Genomic DNA, 23,742 nt, shown 5'->3' with positions numbered 1-23,742 from the left:
GTGAAGATGTTCGCCGGATCCATGGCATCCTGCCGAGAAACCCACCACAGCGGAACGAATGCATCCTTGCTTATGCGGAACCTTCCGGCCTGTAAGGCATTCCGTAGTTCATCAGTGTAAAGATTGGTTAATTTCGAGAGCACCCCAACATCTAGTGGATGCAGGAGATGCGAGGTGCTTGGAGGGATGCAAAGTGGTATGATATGATTTTCCCAGCAGGTGAGGAAAAGCTCAAATGAGATAGGAGAAGAGTGTCCATCTAGCAGGAGCAAACGCGTGGCTCGATTCGATGATGTGCCACGTTGAGATAGAGTCTTCTGAGAAACCGCTGTTTGTGGTATGAACGTTCTAGTCAACCACTTCAACTGATGTTTCTCATCACTGAAGCCTTTCTCTTCACACCCCACATGTGCTTTCTTGTCAGGGATCATCTTTTTCCAAGAAGACTCGACCGCATTCCCTTCAAAGATGACATAAGGAGCAAGTACCCGGCCACCCGTATTGCAACACTCAATCGTAGAGACCCAGTCTTCGCTGAGCGCGAGGAATCTACTGGATTTATGTGGGAGTGACTTTTTGGAAATGATGGTCTTCTGGGTGCGGCCTTGTGGCATCTCAAGCATAAATCCCTTTTCATCAGCATTCCAGATATCGTCTGGGTGGATATGATACTGCTTTCTCGTCTTCTCGAAGAGATCAATAAAGCTGGAGATTTTATCAGGTTGAGGTTTCTTGGTTCTTTTATGTTCCTCAGCATATGAGTCGATAGTTTTCTTCAATTGGGGATGATATTCTAGAAATCGGCGACCCCAGACCTGAGCAAGGGGCTTGAAGTTCAGATCCAAGGTATCGCATTTTCATTTGTGTAGAGCATTTCCAGCTTCGCGGACAAGGTGCGGCGAAGTCGGAAACCCTGATTGAAGCCATTGGACAATATATTGACAAACTCTAGGTTCATCTGCCTCACTAAGGTTGTAAGGATTCCCAAAGGTGCAGGCCACTGACTCGGGGTCTTTCCGATAGTACCGGGTATATAAGAGTGAATCTGGGACTGCGTGGCGCACTGCTGCGTCATGTAGCGAGGCGATCTCGCCATTCCGTAAGCTCTCAATGGCTGCATTTAGTTTTGCATCTAGTAACGGGCAGTCGACTTCTCCTGATGGAGGGGGTGTCTCTTCCGAGACAAAGAGAGACCGCAGAGGGGAAGGTGGGCGGAAAGCATCGTCCAGTCTATCAACCGTGTCTTGATTTACGTTATAATTAGTGGCAGACCTAAGGTATAGGTAAAGTTACCTACCCCCCATGATGATCACCGAGGCTTTGGAGGCAGACTGCGCGAGTTAGCTACCGGGTTGATGAATGTTGGACGCGTTGTTGTGTACATCAAAGGTTCGCGTTTCGTCCGACGGAAGGACGAGCGGGAGTCTCACTGTAACTATCTCTGTTATAGCGTAAATTATGAGCGAAATATAACAACTAGCATCATTGGTCTAGTGGTAGAATTCATCGTTGCCATCGATGAGGCCCGTGTTCGATTCACGGATGATGCAAGCTAATTTCTTTTTATTTTTTTTTCTTCCCGCTACCCCTCCCGTCACCTCCTCGTCTCTTCTCCACGATATCCTGTTTTCGTTTCGAATGTTTGGCTGGGTCCCAGTACGGTTCTTTCCATGAATGGAATCTTTAATTTAACAGAAATATTGGTGGCGGAAGCATTGCCTATACTGAGTAGTAGTACTAGTAGCAGTGATAGTAAGTAAGTAGCAGCCTTCGATTGGGAATGTAAAATCACGATGGTTCATCAACGGATGCCCCAAAATATATAACGCTCATCCCACAACAAATCAACAAGTTCGCATCATCCAGCTCACCAACAACAGCCATCAATTCTTCGCCCCCCTCTGACCCTGAACACACCACTTAACATGCTCAAACACCCTCCAATAAACATCATCCGCGGCATTCTTCCCGATAACCGGATCCAAATGACCGTAACCCTCAACCAAGAACCGACGATAGAGATGCTCCCCGAACCGACGTCGCAGCATCTCATAATCCCGTAGAGTCGACTCAGGCTTGAACACCTCATTAACCGTACCCGACATAAACAAGATCGGAATATCCTGCAAATTACGAAGATTCCGATCGGTGAGGAGAGGGCGGAGCTCATTGTCCAAGCACGCCCCATGCGTTCCCATGCGGGTAACATGCTCGAGAAGCTTGGTGTGCGTATCCGCGAAGAACTGGCCAACGTTGTCATGAATGTTAGTGTCGAGGTTATTATGGTTCCAGCACAAGCCGAATGCAAATGTGGTGCGATGGCAATGTGTCGAGGTACAGATGTCTCGACGGTTCTCGACGGGGTAAAACCGGAGGAGGATGTCGAGGACCTTATGAATGGGTTTGTTGCCGTCGGGCGACCCGATTGGGTAGTGTGTGCCAGAGATGAACTCGTATAGCCGGATCAGGGCTGGTGTGGCGGCTTTTACTGAGTTCCAGTAGGCTAGGACCTGCGTCATGAATACGGCGTTGGCTGTGATGCCGAGTATGTGTGTGCGGTTGATGGTGCCGTCTAGTAGACCCATAGCGAGTGCCACAGAGCCTTGGCAGTGGGCTACTATGTATGGCTTCTGTTTCTGCTGATCTAGGATATGTTGCAACGCCGCTGCGATTTCGAGGCGGCAGTCATAGACAGTGCACTGCGCTGATATTTTGGTGTCGCTGCCCCAGCGAGGTGTTAGGACGTAGCATCGACATGCGCGTGCTGTGAAATACTCGACCATGTTGCATCGCAGATATGGAAGTGCAAAGGTGCTATGTGTAGCATTACCGGTGACTCCCGGGATGAATAAGACTGGCTGAGACCCGCGCAATTCGCCTGTAATAGCCTCGTTGGTGTTCGGCAACGGCTCGTACTCTTCTAAGCGTACAGTGACTCCATCCTTTGTTCTGAGGATTGTTGTATTGAAGGGCTGCTGTTTTGGGCCAGGATGAGGTTGAGGAGAGTGGCGAGACTTGCGAGCCGGTGCTAGAGGTCGAAGAAATACCACAGCAAGCTGGAGAGTAAAGTAGGCTAGGAATAGGACCAATGCTGGAAATAGTCCGAGCCTAAAAGGCTCAACTGTCCGAAATGTTTTCATCTGTCGCCGGAAAGATGGCCATGATATGCGGAGGACGCCTGCTCCTACTTTCAGCCCGTCATCTCGAGTGACATGAATCTTAACTTTGGTGGTCGCCTCCCACATTCCGCGAATGGAGAATGCAGAGGTTGAATCAATCTCTTTGTATCCTTCGAGCTTGTACCTGAAGTCTTCCACTGAAAGAAGCTGAAGGGAGTATCTTAAAGCCGTTGACTCTGCTTCCTTTTTTGAGGGAACAAAAAACCGAATCTTGCCATCGACTACTCTCATCGGTCCTCTGGACAGTCCACGACAGGCCACTGTTCCGGTGCATATGCCTTCATATTGTAACCCGAGCGTATCTAGAGCCATGAGAACTGCGCTATGTCCTGAATTTGGGGACTCACCCATTCTTCGACAAATCTCGATGGTAAGAAACATGCGCATGGTGCACGACGAACTGCGACCCAGTGTTTCACATGCGTCAGCGCTTAAGTCATTCGAATGCATATATATGTGCCCATCGAGGACCTCGGAGAACTGCCACCCAATCGGTAAGTGTGCCTGATCCACCTTAGCCGTCTTCTGGAAGCCATGCTCTACCCTCCTTGATACCATCGGTTGCGAATAGATGTCGAGTCTTCCGTTTGGAGTGTCAGTATCAATGGAGAACTGTCGCTTCTTGGCAATTAAATCGATAGATCGCTCAGAAAGAGCAGTAATTGTAGCCATAGGATTCACGCCTAAGTTGTTAACATTTGCAGCAAGCCTGGGGAACATGTACCCACCCAATGCAGTTGGTATAACCGAGGCGTCGCAGCACACAAGGCCTTCATGTGTCGCACTCCCATGGCCTTTATACACCTGGCCTAGATGGTTAGTGACACCTCCACGACCTGTGCAATTGCTACTCATATTGGCACCCCCGAGGGGGTGGACAGTGACTTCTTCCTGTTCACGACCTAAGAGCACTTTAGCATGCTAAACTAACAATAATGGGGACCGTACCTCGCAAAAGTGAAGATCCTATTTTACCTCCTGCTCGGCTAATGACATAACTCAGAGCATATCGGATGTTGGAGAAATTTTCAGACTGTCCTTCCCCAGGACCACGCAGAATCGGTCGATCGTCTTTCAAGGTGAGTGTGAGTTCGTTACTATCGTGTGACATGACTAGATAGGTCGAAGTGCGTTGCATAGCGCCTCTCACTTTATATAGTTTGAATGGAAGCAACTTGAACTTGGAAATTGTTTCCCCAAACCGAGATATGCTCTCCGAGATTGACCACGGAGCTGGAAGACGTATGGTTTGCAGCACAAGCATGATTTGAATGAGCGGACTCAACGCTTTTGGTATGCATCCGTCTTCAATTACATAACCGGCGAGCGCATCCCCTGGGGATAATCCTCTTCGATCCACAACGCCGGTGACTGTTGGACCTGGTCGGTTCGCAGGGCCTGATGCCGCCTCCGAGATACCGTTTACCTTCGAGTCGCTGTTGTATCCTGAGGCTTGTCTTTAGTCATGGTCTACATCCATATCGACCAGGCTTACCAAAGACCAACATGTCCCCATTCCCCGACATATTCCTTCCCACCATGGGCGAAGTCGGCAGACCGTAGTCTCTTGAGCGAAGCAAAATCTCTGTTGTTCCCAAAGCGCCGGCCCCAAGGAAACACAACTCGGTCTAGGTAAATGACATGCTATAAGCGTAGGCTGATAAATACTGGTTACCAAACCTACAGCTTTGACCCAAAACAACTGGGTCTTGACTTCTTCACCAAAAGCCGACCTCCCTCTCCCATGCCACGCAAAGTACACCACGTAGCCTTCTTGGTTAGGTGCCTGCTCTATATACCGTACCTCGCACCCGCAGAAGATTTCAGCACCCCAGTTCCACGCATCTGTAAGGTAAGTGGTAGAAACGGTGTTTTTGGAACCATCATTTAGACCAGTACTTTCATTACCCGAACCGTGATTTTCCTGCATCATGACGCCGACATGGTTGCGCTCTCGACGAAAGAATGTTGTTAGTGGCGTGCGGTAGAAACTTACTACCTTGCCCATCCATTCTGCTTGTATCTGAATGGCTTCAAGCTTCAGAAGAGGTGGATGATCTTCTGGGTATGGTGATGGCTGTAGCATATCTGCCGCGCGCGAGTAATCTAATTTGTAGACGTTAGGAACTATGGTCCATTCTACGATTCAATGAAGACTCACACGGTCGAAGTGCAGATGTGTCGTTTCGTATCTCAGGGGGCCATACACTCATCTGTAAAGTCTCTCGATCGGCCTCGAGGAAGACGCCCGCATTGATAAGTGAGCAGCCGCCTAGTGCTGTGCAAGCGATTGGGACATGTTAATGCTAGATGCTCGTCATATGCAGCCTCAAATATGGGGGCCATTTCAGTCATTTTCTCCTTGTGGTAAGGTCGACATACCACGAGCGACAAGAGCATGCTGCCCATCCCCTAAGATCAACTGGAACAGGCGAGTGGGTTTGTCTGGCAACCGCCATCGGGAGATGCCCGAGATGTTGAGATCCCCCAAACATTGAAAGAGGGAACGTGGGAATGAGCCCGCTGCACCATGACTGTCAGTAACCGTGATTTGATGGTATTGAGGAAGAGAGTATACGCACGACGTCTCTCCCAACCCAATTCAAGGACTGCGACGCTCTTCCCTGCTCGAGCCATTCGACTCGCTGCGACCCCCGCGCCATATCCAGACCCGACAACAACCACATCGTACTGGGCCTTCATCGCCCTGAAAGGACTGGCGAGGTGGGGGTAATCATCTGGTCGAGAACCTTCTGTAGTAGACATGACTGGAGAACGGTGACTTGTTTCGAAAGAAGGTGCGTTCGTGATAGGAACAAGTCTTCGCGAAAGGGGTGAAATCTGAAGGCTCGTTTCGCCGTTGACTCATTCTTAGGCGATTACAAATTGTATTTCCTCTGGATTTGGCTTTCTTCACACACCATACTGCAGCCTAATCAACGCCAAATGTCAAGGCACCCGGACTAGTAGGAAATACGACGGCGTGGCGGATAAAGTGTGGCGGGGATTGGCTGCATCCCGCACGCAGTTGCAGGTGGCTGAACTAGGGCTTTAAGCAGCAGCGAGAGCTGGCAATGAATTTTATAGGGTGTATGTGTGATTGTTTGTCAGATTCCGATTGTCTCCTGGGCTTTTGTCTCCCCGATGGATTTTGAATAGCCCACCGGGGGTGGGTTGAGGATGACCCCCATTTCCGAGGGGAGACATCAAGTCGAGATGGATAAGACTATATGGAAGACAGTCACTAGAAGGAGCAGGAGACAGAGTCAAGGGGTTTTATCTTCAAAGCCCCGAGTAACTGGTGAAACGTGGAGTCCGGTGACAATGTTGTGGATTCACATTGGTGGATGAGATCAGAATCCGAACCTAGTACTTACCGTGAGGAGGCTTTGACCGTCTGTCAGATTGAAGATAAGCACCCTCCCAGCTTGATGCTAAGACCTGGTTTGCCGCCCGACTATGCGGCTGATTGGACCAGCAGGTCGATACAACCTGAATCTACATACGAGGATCCACAACAGAACGAGTCTGTGCGGGAGGGTGACATGATAGGCCGCTTAGCCTATTCATCCGTGCCTTGGCTTCTCGGCTTCAGCGTTTCCGGTTAACATTGTAGGCGTCATCTGCCATATCCAAGTTACAGAAATAGCACAAGTATCCTAACTTGTTGGACTTCACTGGCTAACATTGATAATATATCATGTTTCAGAATGCTGACAATGCAACGTTCACGAGGTATATTCTCTCTATTTCCTGCGCTTGCAGTAGATCGTCTTGACTGGCCTCGCCTCTGCTTGAACCCGTCAAACTCAAGGCAGCCTAGATCCAACTAGATCATCATAATGACCACAAAGTAATCTATGTTACAACTTCTCAAACGTGGGTTTTCTCCTTTGAATACCCGACAGCAATGCGGCGGAAACATCCTTAGTCTGTAGCATGGCACTGTTCCAGACAGCCGTATACCACAGCCCTAGAGTGTAGAGGATAGAGTTAGCACCCGTATATATTACGATCCTAGGAAGACCCGAGTAGTACTTACCCTCCGGAACGGTATGATCCCTCGAATAATTCAGCAGCTCCTTGGTCCCTTGTACCGCAACCGGACTCTTGGTTGCTATCAGCTGTGCCAAATCCAACGCACCTCGGACCGTCTCCTCTTTGTTCTTGAACACGCGATTGACGAATCCCACGCGTAGAGCCTCCTCCGCGTCAAAGTCCCTCGCCGTCAAAGCCACCTCCTTTACCCATCCATAATTTCCTACCACCTTGGGCAACCGACTCAACGTCCCGACATCCGCTGCCAAGCCAATGTCTACTTCCTTGACGGCAAAGCGGACATCCGCCGAGCATACCCGCACATCAGCGGCCACACCAATGTCAACCGCGAGACCATAGGAAATAGCGTGGTAAGCCACGATCACCGGTTTCTCGCACTTTTCGAGGGATGAGATGCACTCTTGCAACTCGTCAATGTGGCGCCGCAACTGGGCAGCTTTGCGGGCGGGATCGCCAGCGGTGTTGGTGTCGGAGAGGAGGCCTTCGGAGGCGGCTTTGACGTCGAGGCCGGCAGTGAATGCGCGGTCGCCGGCACCGGTGAGGACGATGGCGCGGACGGAGGAGTCCGAGGAGAGACGGGTGAAGATGGCGGAAAGTTCCAGCCACATACTTGGGAGGTGGAATACATATTAGTATGGTCGGAAGAAAGAGGGAACCAAGGGGAGGTGGTGGTGGTACCTTTCGGAGAAGGCGTTCATTTTATCGGGGCGGTTGATCTCCACGTGAGCGACATATTGACGTTCGGGCGGGAATGTAACGTTGAAGTGTTGGTATGTGTAGTCTGACATGATGATGTGCGAGTTTATGCTAATGCTAGATAGAGTGTGTCGATGCGGTGGAGTCAGTTGGAATGAATGTTGTTAGACCTAAGGAAACCGTCGGAGATTAAGTACTATTGAGTTGGAAATTGGAGAGTTGCCGAGGAAGGAAGGACGGGGAGGGAGGGAGAGAGAGAGCTGCATCATAACTAATTAGTGTAATCCGGGGAATGACTGCATAGAAGGGATGCCGAGGTCCAACTGCCAGGTTTAATTAAATTAAGTGACAGGCGCATAGCGAAAACGTTAATTAGTGGCCCGAATGGCTCCATCACGTGAAGGACAAGCACCACCACTAACTACTTTCACTTCATCCAGCATATCCCAGGCTAATACTCTCTTATTCTTCCTTGGAACTCCCAAGAAATCCAACACTACAACAATACACCTTGTATCACCCTTGCATAGAACACTTGGTCACGCCCGAGTTCCTTGGATGTTCCACACCGCCCACCTTGCTCGTCTGCTCCCCGAAAGAGGGCTTTGCAGAATTGCGGCTGTACTTTTCCAAGTGAGTAGTCTACGCATCAGCCAGGAAACCAATCCAGACATTCGGGCATAAGCATGGGTGTGCCACCTGATTGGATATTGGAAGGAGGAGAGTTGATCGGATACGAACCCCTCTCTATTTTGATCATCCATCACGTAGAATCATCGTCATGACCTCGGTTTATCAAAGTTTACCACAGCATAAAATACGAAGAAGGTAGGGAAGTCTCAAGACAATTTCTTACTTGAAACCCATTCCGCTCAATAATTCAAAGCAGTCAAGCATCTTGAATCCTCTCAAGTCATCCAACATGGTCGCTGATGCCATGCCAAAATTCGCTGTTCTTATCGATGCAGACAATGCGCGTCATTCCAACATCCATCGCCTGCTCGCCGAAATTGCAAAATACGGGACAGTTCATGCAAAGCGAGCATATGGAGACTGGAGCAGTCAATATCTCACAGGCTGGAAGGACCAACTTCTTCATCACTCAATCCAACCCATACAACAGTTTGCGTATACTCAGGGCAAAAATGCGACGGACTCGGCCATGATAATCGACGCTATGGATCTTCTTTATACTAGCCGCTATGATGGCTTCTGTCTTGTCTCCAGCGACAGTGACTTTACCAAATTAGCCTCTCGTATCCGCGAGTCCGGACTCGTGGTCTATGGTTTCGGCGAGCAAAAGACGCCACAGCCTTTTGTTGCTGCCTGCGATAAATTCATCTACACAGAAAATCTCGTGCATGTCGATGAGCTGGAGCCACATGCCACCAGAATCCGCGCACCTGAACATTCTGTACCTGTCAAGAAAGTACAAACTGGTGAACCCTTGGCGACTCAGCTACGAACGTCGGTAGAAGCAGTATCCGGTGACGACGGATGGGCCAGGCTCTCCGATGTTGGCTTTCTTCTAACTAAAAAGCATCCGGACTTTGACTCTCGGAGTTACGGTTACCATAAGCTCAGTGATTTGATAGCTAATTCTGCCTTGTTTGAAACCAATTTCAAGCCTCACCCACACAAGTCGTCTGTTGAGATTTACGTCCGCGACACACGCCGGAGGTCGAGCTGATTTGCTGGCTGGGGATTACGTTCAATCGTCATATTCTCCAGGGGGTTATCCCCCGTTGAAACGCCTCGAGTCATAATTGCAAGCCTGGAAATAAGTTTGGTATGCTGCAAGTATGATTATTCATATCAAGCCGTGCAAATTCAATTGATATGCAAGCACTACGTCGCATTCAGCAGCTATACAAGCCACCTCGTCACCTTTGTTAGAAACTGCAGAGTGGATATCGCTTCTGCCGCACTAACTATCAGGTGTTCGGGCGACTTAGGATTGTGTTTTATGCTTGCCTGAAACGGATCACCTGAAAAGGACCTGTTTTGGAAAGGCTACGCCAAAAGTGACGGAAGTAAACTCATGACACATCCATCAAAGTATGCTGGATCGGTCATAAAGCTACCGACTATTTTGGATTTCGATACGTTGATGAAAATAATAACCCTCTCCCTACGAAAAAAAAATATTCGCTTAACCTGGGATACGTTCTGTCTGTATAGTAAGTGTCAGTTTGCCAGGCTAGTCCATAAAAGTCACTTTTTATTCTTTATTGCTTTTAGGCTTGAAGCTATCGCATCTTCAATGTAGGTAAAAAAATTCCATTACACGCTAGAAAGTACCTTGATACTTGTGGGTAGTAGTACAAGGGGATCAATTCGCCATCTAGCACGATGGTCTACAGCATAACATACGTCAATAATAACGCCGATGCAAGGAGGGAAATTGATGGGTTTATCAAGTTATGTATAGACGCTGTTCTGCCTCACCACATCACAGCACGTTGTATGCAATGAAGGTATGCTGGTATTTCCGGATTTGGGGTTTCCGAGCACGAAGAATCGTAGGTTCCCTCAGAGAACTGATAAGTACCTACAGTTATAAGATTGCCGGGCTGCCACATATTTGCATAGCTCATTGCTGCTGCTGGCATTCCCCCCTGCCATATTCCCTCTCTCAGATTTTGATCTGCATGCCGCAAAGATACTACTCCACTGGCCAATGGCGACGGAGGTCAAAACAGAGAAAGCCCAATGAATATAGCGTTATCATGCCTCAACATGACAGACTTATAAGCATTCCGCAAACTCCGGCATTCAAACATACAATGGCTTCGCCCTATATATCATAATCATCACAACTGCCTTGCTCATCGTTGTCCCTGATTGGGCCAAGGCATTCTGTCCGGTAGCACAACCATACCGCTTTCATTCCGACCGAGTCAATCAATCAACGGGCTAGTAGCACCCATGGCGCAAATAATCATCAAAACGAGAAGTGCGAGTCTGGAAATGCCGAGGAACACACGACGCAACATATAAAGATCTCTGTTTCATAAGCCAAATATATCCATGGAAACTGAGAGATGCATTGGATCTCACCCATCATAACATCCTTCACTCAACCCTCCGACTTTCAATTGACCACAGCCTTTCTCTACAGACAGAATGGTCCTCCGAAAGTTTAGCTCGGACGCGCTGGACAGCCTATGCACCCGGGAACAGCTTGATCTCTTGAACTCCATAGATACGCTACGTTCCCAGGGAATCAGCCACTATGTGTCTCTACCACAGATCATTGTCTGCGGCGACCAGTCATCAGGAAAGAGTTCGGTCCTCGAGGCGATATCCGGTGTCTCCTTCCCCGTCAAAAGCAACCTCTGCACACGGTTCCCTACAGAGCTCGTGCTCCGAAAAGATACCAATGTTGGAGTTAGGGTGTCTATCGTACCCCACCACTCGCGCAGCGAGGCTGAACAACGGTCGTTGGGGAGTTTCTGCGAAGAGCTCGGCGGTTTCGACGGACTGCCTCAACTAGTCGATAACGCCAAAGCAGCGATGGGCATATCCACTCATGGCAAAGCGTTCTCAAATGATCTTCTCCGGATCGAGGTATCAGGCCCAGATCGACCGCACTTGACGATTGTAGACCTGCCTGGGCTTATCCACTCGGAGACAAAACAACAATCTGCAGCAGATGTTCAACTCGTGCAGAATGTGGTCCAATCCTATATGAAGGAGCCGCGAAGTGTCATTCTTGCAGTCATATCGGCGAAGAATGACTACGCCAATCAGATCGTCTTACGACTCGCAAGAGATGCCGATAAGTCAGGCGATCGAACATTGGGGGTTATCACCAAACCCGATACGTTGGTATCGAATTCCGAAAGCGAAAAGATGTTCATATCCCTGGCAAACAACAGAGACGTCGAGTTTCGGCTAGGATGGCATACGCTACGAAATATGGATAGTGATGAGGGAAGCTGGACCCTGGCGGAGCGTGATAGGAAAGAGCATGAGTTCTTTTCTAAGGGTGCGTGGGCGGACATGTCGCCTTCGTGTGTTGGAATCAATTCACTGCGGAACCGCCTCAGCAAGGTGCTTCTGCGGCAAATCGCGGCGGAACTGCCAAGCCTGATTGATGAGATCAAGAACAAACAAGATAATTGCAATCAGCAGTTGATCAAGCTTGGTCAGCCGCGAACCACTCTGGATGAGCAGAAGACTTATCTTCTTAGGATCAGTCAATCATTTCAGACCTTGGTCAAGGCAGCCGTCGATGGCACATACAATGAACCGTTCTTCGAGCGCGCCCAATCCTCTACGGGCCAACAAAAGCGTATTCGTTCACTGCTTCAGAACCTTAATGAAGGGTTTGCGGCGCGTCTGAATGAACGAGGCCACTACCGTAATATTGTGGCACATGAGTCTAAGAATGAGGACCGCAAAGGGCAACTATCGATCACGCGAAGCGAGTTTATTAATCACATCCAGGAGCTCATGAGACAAACAAGAGGGCGAGAGCTGCCAGGAACATTTAATCCTATGATTATCGGCGAACTATTCAAGGAGCAATGTGGCCCTTGGAAGGACATAACTCACCGACATATTCTTGAGACATGGGAGATCGTCGAGGAATTTTTATCACTTCTAACAAGCTATGTTGCCGACGAAGCCACTTCTGCGATCCTATTTGACAGGGTCATCTCACCTGCACTGAATCAGCTCAAAATGACTTTGATAAAAGCATGTGAAGAACTCGTTGGAAATCACCAGCAAGGCCATCCAATCACGTACAATCACTACTTCACGGAGACGATACATAAAATTCGTGCGGAGAGGCGCGCGACTTCCGTGCGTGAAACGATCAATGATTTCTTTGGGGTTACTGAAGAAAGACCAAAGTATGTGTATTTACAGGATGAGTACAATCTGGAGAAGCTGGTTCAATCACTTCTATCGTTCGATGAGCCGGATATGATGCGGTTTGCATCAGCCGAAGCTTTGGATTGCATGCTCGCTTATTACAAGGTACAGTCAACACCCGAATGCCAGGCCTTTCATATGACTCACTACTAACTATTGCAGGTGGCCCTGAAACGCTTCATCGACGACGTTGCAGTTGAAGTCGTGGAGGTCAAACTGGTACAGTCTCTATCGGATATATTTACACCCCTCAAAGTCTTCGAGATGCCGGCCGAGCTGGTATCGCGCATCGCCGGGGAATCCGATGAAAACCGTGCCATGCGGCAACAATTAAACAAGAAGTTACAAGTTCTTGACCAAGGCTTGTGGACTTGCCGACAATTCGTTAGTGACCGTGGCTTTGGAATGAATGGTATTAAGGAAGGACGACATCTGAACGCCAAGGCAGGAGAAGTAGATGAGCTTGGACTATCGCAAACCGAGGAAGAGGACGATATCTCCTCGCAGGTCTACGTTGATCAAAGTGCCGAAGGTCCGTAACTACCACTTACTAGGGGTAACTGTCATAGTTAACTTTTGGATAGTGTCTAGTTTACAGGGCCAACCATCGGACTCTAGCGAAGACTATGGCGGGCCAGCTGAAGAGTCGCCGTCATTTGTGGAGGTGAACGCTTCCCCGGCTGAGACCAAGTTTTTGTCTGCAGAGTCCCCCGGAGCATCCAAAAAGAAAAGTAAGAAGAAGAAGGGGAAGATACAGCACCGTACCTAATGTCAAATTCGTGCTTTGCTACGCAGGACTACGAAGAGCGATTGGCCCGGTCGGACACACAGGCATCAGCCGGTAGTACAACAGAAAACAGATAGTATATTGCTTAATTAACCGATTATGAACCAAAAACATAATGTAGTTGTCAAGAGAGCGGCGCTGGCACAGGGGCACTGCCCTTTTAGATGCACAGACCCGAACAAGGACATCCACAAACTCACACCAAACAAGTGGATATATTCTCGCAACTCGTAGAACGCCGTGCAACACAAAACCAGAAAGGGAAACGTTGATCAGTATGCAAAACCAGTCGGAAAGTAGTCCGATTACACATCAACCAAAGGGATATGAAAATCCATCCAAATCATACCCAATAATCAAGCACTCCACACCGTCACTCCGCATATTCCATCTGCCCCCGGCCATTCTCGGTCAGACGCGCCTCCGGATCCAGCAGGACACGAAACTCCTGGTCACTCCGGTATGGCGGCGTCTCTTTAGCAGTGAAGATTGCATTCTCTGTGATGCCAAACCGGAAATGCTGTTGCGCCCGCTTCTGTCGCGCTTCAACCCGGATCCGATACGCGTCATATGTCGCCTGGTCCAGGGTTGCGAAGAGATAGCGGGAATGCACGCTTAATGCTTGCGCTCCTTTCTGCCCAAACCCGAAGGATGTCACCGAAAAGGCCTTGACGCCCGTGGTCTGGATGCTGCGACTGGGGTAGACCAGATAATCGTTCTGGAGGGCTGCGTCGATGTTGTCCGCATTGCGGTTGCCTGGAACCAAGCCGGTGTTAAGCACTTGCAGGCCACCGTTGAGCATCCACGCTCCTGCAGCACCTTTGGAGTGCCCGGTCAGATACTTCTGGAAGATGCCTAATGCAGGATTGCCCTTCGTTCGACCCAGGTGATGCAGCTGTTGGCTAATCATGTTCGTCTCGTTCTTCTCGTTAAGCACGGTGGATGTTCCGTGGAACGAGACTACATCCAAATCGTTGATGGTCAGGTTCCAAGTTGCCAGGGCGCCGCGTAGCGGAGAGATCTCCGGATCGTTCTTCCAGAAGTGGTTGCCAAACGTTTTCAATGCGTCCTTCTCTTGCACCCGGGCTTCCCGGCGTACATAGCGGAGGCGTTCATTGACCTCCTCAGTTCGCTCTTCTGCATAAGGGCTGGGGTTGCATTTGAGGTCCGCCAATTCTGCTTCAGCAATGTCCACTTCCATGTCGACGCGTTCCTTGATGTGTTGGAGTGACATATTAAGTCTTCGGCGTCTGTATGAAATGTCCAACATTGGGGATGGGACTCGGTGTCGTGCCTCTCGTGCATTCGTAAGGAGACCCTTGCCGGGAGCAGGAACGGATCGCCCGATCTTGTCACTGGCAGTTCCAACCCATGCAATAATGCCCTGGATGGGAAGGCCCATGTCCAAGGCCAACTGGGCGGATGTGATCACCTGAATACCACTGCCCTGCGACTCGACGAATCCAGCACGGGTCGAAGCCGCCGGTCGCGACATCTCGCTAGGATCACGACCCTTCTCGAACTCTGCCTCACTACTCACCGTGGCCTTCATCTTGGCAAATTCATACGACACATCCTCGGAGAAGTCGTCGAAGCCACCGACGAGACACATCTTGGCTTTGCCGGAGACGATAGACTCGTAGCCGGATTCAAGTGACTCGATTGAGGTTGCGCAAGCGCCGACTGGGGTACGGATAGGACCGGTGGAGGACAACAAGAGCATGTTGATCCATGCAGCCGTGGTATTGATAAATGACTCCTGCAAAATATCGTTTTGAACCTGCTTCTCCACGAAGCGGTCCTTATGCAGCTTGCGGAGTGCTTTGACACCACCCAACCCAGAACCGATGCAATTGCCGATCTCAGACACATGCAAATACTGGTATATCTCGAATGGGTCGCTAATTCCTGCGCTCAGAAGTGCTTCCACAGTTCCAATGAGAGCATATAATGTGGCTGGATCTACTTGACTGGCGAGATCCTCAGTAAGGCCGTAGGTACGGGCATCCCACCCGGTCGGGATCTGGCCGGCGACTGCTCGGTCGAATCGAAGCGCCTTCGGGATCATGAGGCAAGCTCCTTTGAGCAGACGGACGGTGTACTCCTCGCCCTCAGGAACAACTTCAACTTTATCGCCGTGTTCCAGTCGGAGTTGCTCTGCGGTCTCCTTGGACGTCTTCAACGGAGGCATATCCTCGTCCAGCACCACTTCCTGCAAGAACTTCTTCCTGTACGGATCGTAGCCGTCGTTGATCTCTGGCTCAATGAGCCTAATGCCGGTGTGTGCCAAGATGTGCTCTTCGAAACGCTTCTTTACATCGACATCGCGGATAGGCTCCTTGCTCGCTGCAACGATCCAGCCATGGTAATGTGGGTTCCCGTTCAGAGGTCCATTGTGATGCTTAATCAGACCCATGATCCAGGCCATTTCAATGCAGCCTTCAAGTGAGAATTCCCCGAATGCCTCCATCTCCCAGCGCGTCCGGGCGTTGCCGTAGGGCCCTACTTCAGAGAATCCAGTGACAACAACCACTCGGTCGAGATCGACCATTCCGCGCAACTGACCAGCCAGGGGAAGGATTTCGGTCTGGTAGTCAGGTAGACGAGGAAATTCAAGGGCTAGCCTCGCCTTTTGTTCCCGCACCTGGGGTGCTTCTTCCGATGGCTTCCCCAGGGCAGCACGCTCAAAAACCTCTTCCTTTGCTAGGGCCTCTCGGATCTCGCTGGTCTCCTTCTGCTTTTGACGGATGGAATCAACAGTCTCTTTGAAATTTGGGAAGTGACCCATGCCACCACTCAGGTCTGCTTGCACTGGTGTCACCTCGCACTCTGTTGCGATAGGCGAAGACATAAGGACCAGGATGTAGTGGGCCATTTCGACCTGGGAGAACGTTCTCACTCCCATCTTCTCAATATCCTCTGCGACGCTGTTATTGGCACTCATGAGTCCTGTCCCGCGTGTCCAGCCGATAATAGCACCGCAGATCGAAAGGTAGGCCCCCCACGACTCGGAGCTCCAGCGGTTGAACAGCGTCTCAAGAGCAAGCTTTGACTCGGGGTATAGACCATCACCACCGAAGATACCGTGGTTCGGCGACAATGGCAGAATCACTTGTGCAGGATGACTATCAAATCCTCGTGTTTGTTTCTGCTTCTTGATTGCTCCAAGCAACCTGATCGTGTTTGTCAGCATGATGCGATGCGCCAGCTCGGACTTGGAGTCGATGTCCTCAATTTGACGGCCTCCTTCTGGGATGGCCGCGAATGGGACAACATGACTCAGATCCCATCCGAGGCCTTTGTCGGAATCATAGATGTAAGACACCAGGGACTCGAGGTCTTGCTGACTAGCCTGGTTGAATGGCAGGAGAATGAGTTGTGAGCCACGAGATCCTTCTTCGGCATAGATCTGTTGGTACAACTGCGTCGTCGCGAGCGAGTAACTGCTGGTAGTTACGAGCACCCGAGCACCGCCTCTCAAAAGGCCGCGGACAATTTCGGTGCCGATGGAATCCCTTCCCGCGCCAATGACAAGTACTTCTGCGTCTGAGAACGAAAGGCACTCGTGGTCCGTTTGGCGAAGGGTGGCCATGAAGGCTGCATTCAAGTCCGCTCGACTTTCCCAGCCTTGACTTCCCAGAGACTTGAGGGTAGCTGGTGGCACTGCATCGACGGTCACACGGGGGATCTCGGTATAGTGAATCTTCCCTTGGCTATCGATGGTTGTCTTCGGTGCGTCAACAATCAACCGGTGGGCAGTCAACGGCTGAGCACCTGATATCTGCGGATTACATGCCAGCCGCAGCTGACGAAGGGCATCGCGGGCATTAATCGCTCGCGGATTTCGCAGCTTCAGACACTGTGTCTCCAGGTATTCCAGCATCTGCACGAGCTTGGGGTTAGACTTCCGAGCTATCCGTCCCATGATGGTTTCCGTCTCGCGACTAGGTAGCGTAATGGTACCGGTTAGGATGCGGTGAAATAGATCCACAGTGTCTTGTAGCGCCCAGTTCCAGAAGGAATCGTATCTGCGGGCTTTGACCACGGACAACATAGGCTTAATGCCCGAACCGTAGACTTCACCATGCTCCGAAATCCAAAGCTGCAGCTCGTTCTGAAGCTCTGCTATGACCTCTGCTGCCTTCGTATTGGCCTTGTGCCCAGCCCGCAGGTCAACTCCGAGCAACTTTGCATACACCTCCAGCATGGCTTGGGCACGGTCATCCTGAGACTTGGCCAGTGCCTTAACGGCCGACTGGTCTACCACGACCGGCCCGGACGATGCGCCGGCTCCGTCGGATGAAGTGCCTGCTGAAGATAGATCAATCTTCGAATCCTGAGCATACTGTTGGACAGTATCGTCAAGGAAAGCAAGAGCAGCACTGGTATCCGCGAGTCGTGCGGCAGGCTGCTGGACGGCAGCACGTAGCAGGACCGCATCCTGGCGGCCTGTCTGTAAGCCCCATCTGTTGAGCAAATGGGCCCGCACTTCACCAGACCCTAGACCAGCCGGCATTTTTGCCGACACCATTCGGTTGACAAGGGTCTGTGTTGTCTTTCCCAGGCCTTTCTTCCAAGAACCTTGTGCTTCGATTGATTGAGCGAGCTCTGACAGTGGAGTATCTTCCGGGGCGTCTGGAATGGAGCCAAACTCGGCGCCGAGGTCCCCGACGATCTCATTTTCCAGAGTGGATCGGCCTGTAATGTGTTAGGATGAGGCCAGGTGTGGTCGTGGAGATGAAATGGGAATAGCAGAAAAGGGGATTGATGTTCACCTCCGACCAGTTTCTTGATTGTTTGGCTCAAGTCAATATCTTGCAGTGACTTCTTTAGTTTGTGTGCGATGAGGGCAACAATGATGTCAATAGCTGCGATAGGCTTGTCCTCGATATTGGGAGAGGCTTGCCGCACTGGAGCTGGCTGGGGCGTGGTAGTCTCAGCTGCCTTAGGGGGTGTGACGGGGGTGGTTGGCTGTGAGGGGTGTGCAGCAGGTATGGATGCCTCTTTGCCCGTTTGGGCTGGTGCGACCTCGGCATCGCCTGATTCATAGTATATCTCTCGTGCATTCTTCTTATGACTCCATATCTCTCGTTCGATGGCAAGTGCAGCATCATGTACTTGGTACTTGGCCGCCAATGTCTTCTTGATCATGCCAAGCAGAGTCTCGGCAGGTCCGATCTCGATCAGTCGATCAACCTTTTGCTCCTGGAGCACAACGTCTTGAGTTTCGATCCTGTGAATGCTTAGCGACTGCACATCACGTTCGCCTTGCAAAGCGCCAATAATTCATTATAACGTACCATCTGACCGGCGAAGCAAATTGGTACCTAAAAGAAAACCATTAGATGCAATGCCTTGGAGCACAGAAGCAAACTCACGCAAGAAGTTCCGTCAGCAACACGTATGCCAGCTCCCGCTGGACCCTTGGGTGTATCTTCTCCTTGAATGCCATGTTGGCTCTGCTGGACAGTGTGTTTGATGGGAGCCAAGAGGTATTTCGAGGAAAACCAAGCCCAGGATATATGTCGCACACAAGCGCTCCGGAGTCCAATTGACACTAAGGCACGCTCTATGCCTTGCATGAGAGCGTGTTATCTCCCAGCGTGCTATTGCGGCTGGCTCCGATACCTTGTCCCCAACTCCACCCACGAGGCTCGGAGTTCGTCAGCATGACTCGCGCTATGTCAGCGTCTAGAAACCTTGAGCTGAAAGTATCCGAGCGTCTCAGTGGATCGGAATCCCTGAACTCTGAGCGTAAATAGGGCTTAGTTCATTTCCGCTCCGGAAGAGGGTTTCGTATCGGTATTTTACGACTGTTTCAGCACTAGTATTAATACAGGTCGTAACTTACACTTGTATGGTGTATTTTACTGACCGTATCTTATCATACCGATCTATATGGACATGGTGCTGATCCTGATCCCGCAGACAAGATTACCTAGGTGGTGGCTGTGTGCCCTGATCCTTCGCCACGTTTTCGAAATTAATGGAGACATGCAGCTCGCCACGAGGCATGTGGAGCTCATCGGCGTATTTGCATGGATGAGCCAGGTGGATTGTGGACCGATGGTTGGTGTCGTCTCACCCCTGCATGAGCTGCCGTCTTTGCTCAGTCCACTTCGTGAAGAAGAGCTTGGATTCTTGTCTTACGATGTCCGACGAGGCCTTGTCGCTTCTTTGGCAGCGACAGAAAGGCATATTACCTGGGTGTGAAGGTTCTGTTCTGATTGCATCTTCAGCTAACGCTCTGTACTGAGTTCTTGTCATCTGTTGTCATCTTTCAAACCGTTGGTTGAACCTAGCCTTCACTGGTACTATGGTCTTTGCATCTACCTTCCAAGCCTCTTGGCAGATAGGCGTTCTCGCCATCTTTGGGGCTGCAGTTGCTTCGGTCAGTCTTGATGCCCGTATCTGATGTGCGTTACTTACAAACATAGACGTTTGTGTATGCGGTCTACCACTTATTCTTCCACCCACTTGCACACTTTCCAGGTCCGTTCTGGGCCAAGTTCACATGTCTCTATTCTGGCTATCATGCATGGAAAGGTGATTTGCATATTGACATGCAGCGTTGCCATGAGAAATACGGTATGTCCTCTGTTCGTCTGGCTGGTTGTGCTCTAATTTCTAACTGTTATAGGGGACTTTGTTCGCTATGCGCCGAACCAGCTCTTGATCAACACATCCATTGGGCTTCATGGTATGCTACCTATTGTAGCCAAAGAATTCTAGCTAATAGCATAAGACATCTACGGCTTCGGACGCAACACTCAGAAATCCAAGCTCTACAGTGCCATGGTCCATCGCGCCCCGAACACCCTCACCCTTATCGACAAGAAGGCACACGGCCGAAAGAGACGTATCATAAGTCAAGGTCTTTCTGATGCTGCACTAAGGCGATATCAGCCTGCTATTCTCAAGCATATCAATGAACTGTGTGGTGCACTTGTGGGCAGCAAGCCCAGCGAGTGGTCTGTTCCACGGAATGTCGCACACTACTGTAAGATTCCTCCTTCTATGTCGAGATCATTACTAACGAACACAGTCAACTTCCTTACCTTCGACATCATGTCCGATGTCCTCTTCGGCGAACACTACAACATGGTCACAAGCAAGGAGCACCGCTACGTTGTCAAAGCGATCGAGGACTCAAACGTCCGGACATCGGTCCTCGCTCAGGCCCCTATTCTTGCTTTCCGGCGCTGGGACCGTAAGATCTTCGCGGAGTCTATCCTCGCCAGAAATAAATTCATCCAGTTCGTGAATACCCTCCTTCAGCGGAGATTCAAAGCTGCCAAGTCCGCCCGTCAGGACGTTTTCACCTTCCTGCTGGATGCAAAGGATCCCGAGACTCAGCAGAGTCTGTCTCTTGCTGAGATTGGTGCTGAAACGACTACCCTTGTTGTAGCCGGTACATATACTTCCCCTGTCTTTATCTATCATTTAGCTAACTTATATCGAAATATCCCAGGCTCCGACACCTCCTCGACAGCCTTCTCCTCGTGCCTCTTCTACCTCTCCCACAACAAGGACTGGTACAACCGCGTAGCCACCGAAATCAGAAACACCTTCTCCTCCCCGGAAGAAATCACCCTCGGTCCCCGCCTCAGCTCCTGCATCTACCTCCGTGCTTGCATTGATGAATCTCTTCGCATGTCGCCTCCCGCCGGATCCGCCCTCTGGCGCGAAGTCGGCCCCGGCGGCGCCACCTTCGATGGCCACTTCATCCCCGCCGGCTTTGACGTCGGAACGGGGATCTACGCCATCCATCATAACGAGAATTATTACCCCGAGGCTTTCAGTTTCCGCCCTGAACGATGGATACTGGCTGGTGCGGAAGGCGACATTGAGGCCGTGGGTACGGCTGATCGAGACAGTCTGGCTAAGGCGCAGGGTGCCTTCAATCCTTTCTCCATCGGACCGAGAGGATGTATTGGAAAGGGATTGGCCCTGGCGGAGCTGACACTTGGTATTGCCACGATGTTGTGGAGGTATGACTTTGTTTTGAGTGAGGGGAAGGGTGTGGCTCTTGGTGCGGGAAGGAAGGGATTGGGGCCTGGCAGGGAGAGGGAGAACGAGTATCAGTTGTATGATCATATTACAGCGTCGAAAGAGGGACCAATGGTTTGTTTTAGGGAGAGGGCGTAGTAGATGGTGCGGGTTCGTGGTGGGTTATGAGGGCTCAATCTTTGAATTCTTAAGATATTACCGGTTGGATTTGAGGGAAATATGTGTTTATGTTGATTGTTGTATAGGATGAGGTTCTACATACTTGAATGTAATCTATGTGACCGTATGCATGCCTGAAACACTAGTAACGGTGCGTTGCCGTCCGTGCCCCTGTTGTAGTTGTCCTCCAAGAGCATGATGATGTTGACCCTCTGCTTCTTACACATGTCTCATAAACTCCATTCAACACGATACTCTGATTGTATTTAGTTCAATGGTACACTAGAATGGTCTCCTCACCCTAGACTTGAGGTAATACGCTCTTTTCTAGTAGTGTTACAGTAAAAGCTACCTCGAGCACGCCAACTAATGGTTAGCTAACTAAGTTACCTGCCAGTGTACCAGACACATATAATTCTATATACTATCCAAGTGTGTAACTGAAGCAATCATAGTGGGTTGTAAATGTCCTTGAAAAACGTAGCTTGAGTTACAATAAGTAACCATAGGAAGGAAATCATGTTTGCAATAAATCTATGAGGTGATACGGTACAAACTATATAATTGATTAACATGCAACTATGATTCAAATACAGCCCAACAAGATAGGACCCAATCTAATGAACACCATTTTCAATACCATTCGCCTTCTTACCACCCGGGTACTTCTCATACACCGTCTCCGGTGCCTTCACAGCCTCTACCCACTCAGCAAACTCCTCTCCAGTCTCTCCCCGCTGAATCTTCCTCAACCGCGTCAACAACTCCAAACACAACGGCCCACTCACAAACTCGAGTTTCTCCCCGGTCGACCTTCGCGTAATAGACCTGATAGGAACCACAGCAGCTGCAGTTCCAGCCGCCATGACCTCAGTGAACTGGCCAAGTGTATCCCAGGGCACCTAAGCAGCAGTCAGCACATGCATCCCCCAAGGGAGAGAACAGATACACATACACTCCTCTTCTCCACCACCCACCCAAGACTCTTCGCGATCCCCTGCACTGAATCACTCGTCACACTATCTATAACACACTTACTATCCGGTACAACCAGCCTAACCACCTCTCCATCCTTAACAATACCCAGGAAGCTCGACGTTGAGAACTCATCCACCTCCGTCTGCGACTGGCTATCTAAATGCAAAGTAAGCGGAAACCCCTCTTTTCTCGCCATCTCCGTATACTTCATGACAGGCGCGTAATTCCCGCCGACCTTTCCATGGCCCGTGCCCCGGGGCGCCGCACGATCAAATTCCTCGATTACCAGCGCATCTGCAGCCCCGGTGCCGTGATAGGTGCCGAAGGGCTGCACATATACACAGAAGAGATACTCGCGGGGCGGAGTGAGGGCGAAATGTCCCCCTGCGCCGAAAGCGAGTGGGCGGATGTAGAGCGCCGCATTAGTGGAGTGGGGTGGCACGAAGGCGGCGTTCTCGGATACGGCGAGGCGGACGGCGTCGAGGAAGAGACTGTTTGGAATGGGAGGAATGGAAACTAGGTCGGCGGAGTGGGCCATGCGAGAGGCGTGCTTGTCAGGGCGGAAGAGGAGAATCTCTTCGTTGGCATTGCGGGTGGCTTTGAGACCTTCGTAGATTTGTTGACCTACTGCGGTTAATACCATTGGAGGGTGTGTGAGAAGTGGATTGGGTGTACCATAGTTGAGCCCCGGGGCGAGACCGTGGATGCGGAGATAAGGGTCTTTGACAAAGGTTGGGGCTTCCCAAGTTTGGGTCGTTGGGTTGAATTTGCATTCGACGTGGCCGTTGACTGCCTGGGTTAGATGTGGTATACGGTTGGGGGTGTAGATAGAATGTACCGATGTCGTTCACAGCGAGCCCAAGTTTCGACCAGTCTGTGGTTGTTAGTGATGTTTGTGGAGGATGAATTAGATGGATGTACCAAGGTCAGCTGCTGGAGGTGCGAAGGTCATTGTGCAGGTTACAGTGTACTTTGCGAAACGTGCGGACA

At 50.5% G+C, this 23,742-nt stretch overlaps 8 protein-coding genes and 1 non-coding gene across 9 annotated transcripts; 4 read left to right on the top strand and 5 right to left on the bottom strand.

Moving 5' to 3' along the window:
• Positions 1-735: 735 nt before the first annotated feature.
• On the bottom strand, positions 736-1,331 carry BO88DRAFT_407244 (uncharacterized protein). The gene has a single exon (XM_025707374.1). It carries the CDS (start codon positions 1,094-1,096, stop codon positions 836-838), a length of 261 nt encoding a protein of 86 aa, XP_025559747.1. The 5' UTR covers positions 1,097-1,331; the 3' UTR covers positions 736-835.
• A 148-nt stretch (positions 1,332-1,479) lies between these two features.
• Positions 1,480-1,550, top strand: BO88DRAFT_t223. The gene has a single exon. It is a non-coding gene; the product is annotated as a tRNA-Gly (tRNA).
• A 263-nt stretch (positions 1,551-1,813) lies between these two features.
• On the bottom strand, positions 1,814-5,945 carry BO88DRAFT_371435 (FAD/NAD(P)-binding domain-containing protein; the record flags this gene model as incomplete). Its single annotated transcript, XM_025704205.1, has 9 exons — positions 1,814-3,481; positions 3,527-3,862; positions 3,908-4,081; positions 4,128-4,625; positions 4,675-4,807; positions 4,864-5,285; positions 5,341-5,457; positions 5,562-5,702; positions 5,762-5,945. 9 exons carry the CDS (start codon positions 5,943-5,945, stop codon positions 1,884-1,886), a joined length of 3,603 nt encoding a protein of 1,200 aa, XP_025559746.1. The 3' UTR covers positions 1,814-1,883.
• Positions 5,946-6,858: 913 nt separating this feature from the next.
• Positions 6,859-8,159, bottom strand: BO88DRAFT_407243 (enoyl-CoA hydratase/isomerase family protein). The gene is made up of 3 exons (XM_025707373.1): positions 7,917-8,159; positions 7,222-7,847; positions 6,859-7,152 (listed from the first exon to the last, which is right to left on the bottom strand). Exons 1-3 carry the CDS (start codon positions 8,024-8,026, stop codon positions 7,043-7,045), a joined length of 846 nt encoding a protein of 281 aa, XP_025559745.1. The 5' UTR covers positions 8,027-8,159; the 3' UTR covers positions 6,859-7,042.
• Positions 8,160-8,737: 578 nt separating this feature from the next.
• On the top strand, positions 8,738-9,800 carry BO88DRAFT_129154 (NYN domain-containing protein). The gene has a single exon (XM_025701381.1). It carries the CDS (start codon positions 8,857-8,859, stop codon positions 9,622-9,624), a length of 768 nt encoding a protein of 255 aa, XP_025559744.1. The 5' UTR covers positions 8,738-8,856; the 3' UTR covers positions 9,625-9,800.
• A 1,260-nt stretch (positions 9,801-11,060) lies between these two features.
• On the top strand, positions 11,061-13,358 carry BO88DRAFT_470281 (dynamin family protein; the record flags this gene model as incomplete). The annotated part of the gene is made up of 2 exons (XM_025711664.1): positions 11,061-12,923; positions 12,981-13,358. The coding sequence occupies 2 exons, from the start codon at positions 11,061-11,063 to the stop codon at positions 13,356-13,358; spliced, it is 2,241 nt and encodes a 746-aa protein (XP_025559743.1).
• Positions 13,359-13,978: 620 nt separating this feature from the next.
• BO88DRAFT_418111 (fatty acid synthase subunit alpha) lies at positions 13,979-19,057 on the bottom strand (the record flags this gene model as incomplete). The annotated part of the gene is made up of 4 exons (XM_025708334.1): positions 13,979-18,303; positions 18,381-18,838; positions 18,906-18,932; positions 18,984-19,057. The coding sequence occupies 4 exons, from the start codon at positions 19,055-19,057 to the stop codon at positions 13,979-13,981; spliced, it is 4,884 nt and encodes a 1,627-aa protein (XP_025559742.1).
• An 864-nt stretch (positions 19,058-19,921) lies between these two features.
• Positions 19,922-21,753, top strand: BO88DRAFT_470276 (cytochrome P450; the record flags this gene model as incomplete). The annotated part of the gene is made up of 7 exons (XM_025711663.1): positions 19,922-19,996; positions 20,043-20,193; positions 20,246-20,305; positions 20,351-20,605; positions 20,651-21,016; positions 21,077-21,459; positions 21,493-21,753. 7 exons carry the CDS (start codon positions 19,922-19,924, stop codon positions 21,751-21,753), a joined length of 1,551 nt encoding a protein of 516 aa, XP_025559741.1.
• Positions 21,754-22,391: 638 nt separating this feature from the next.
• On the bottom strand, positions 22,392-23,704 carry BO88DRAFT_470270 (branched-chain amino acid aminotransferase; the record flags this gene model as incomplete). The annotated part of the gene is made up of 5 exons (XM_025711662.1): positions 22,392-22,676; positions 22,730-23,376; positions 23,428-23,541; positions 23,591-23,626; positions 23,674-23,704. The coding sequence occupies 5 exons, from the start codon at positions 23,702-23,704 to the stop codon at positions 22,392-22,394; spliced, it is 1,113 nt and encodes a 370-aa protein (XP_025559740.1).
• Between the last annotated feature and the right edge of the window lie 38 nt (positions 23,705-23,742).

The sequence above is a fragment of the Aspergillus vadensis genome (assembly GCF_003184925.1).
Source record: "Aspergillus vadensis CBS 113365 unplaced genomic scaffold BO88scaffold_23, whole genome shotgun sequence".
Lineage (NCBI taxonomy): Eukaryota > Fungi > Ascomycota > Eurotiomycetes > Eurotiales > Aspergillaceae > Aspergillus > Aspergillus vadensis.
The sequence above is the reverse complement of the archived record's forward strand: the minus strand, read 5'-3'. Positions and strand labels throughout refer to the sequence as shown.

Bases quoted from the DNA above. Each gene is read 5' to 3' on its own strand.
- BO88DRAFT_407244 (XM_025707374.1), bottom strand. From the start codon at position 1,096: ATGGCGAGATCGCCTCGCTACATGACGCAGCAGTGCGCCACGCAGTCC.
- BO88DRAFT_407243 (XM_025707373.1), bottom strand. From the start codon at position 8,026: ATGTCAGACTACACATACCAACACTTCAACGTTACATTCCCGCCCGAA. The intron at 7,848-7,916 runs GTACCACCACCA...CCACCTCCCAAG, and splicing joins ATGAACGCCTTCTCCGAAAG to TATGTGGCTGGAACTTTCCG. The intron at 7,153-7,221 runs GTAAGTACTACT...TCTACACTCTAG, and splicing joins GGATCATACCGTTCCGGAGG to GGCTGTGGTATACGGCTGTC.
- BO88DRAFT_129154 (XM_025701381.1), top strand. From the start codon at position 8,857: ATGGTCGCTGATGCCATGCCAAAATTCGCTGTTCTTATCGATGCAGAC.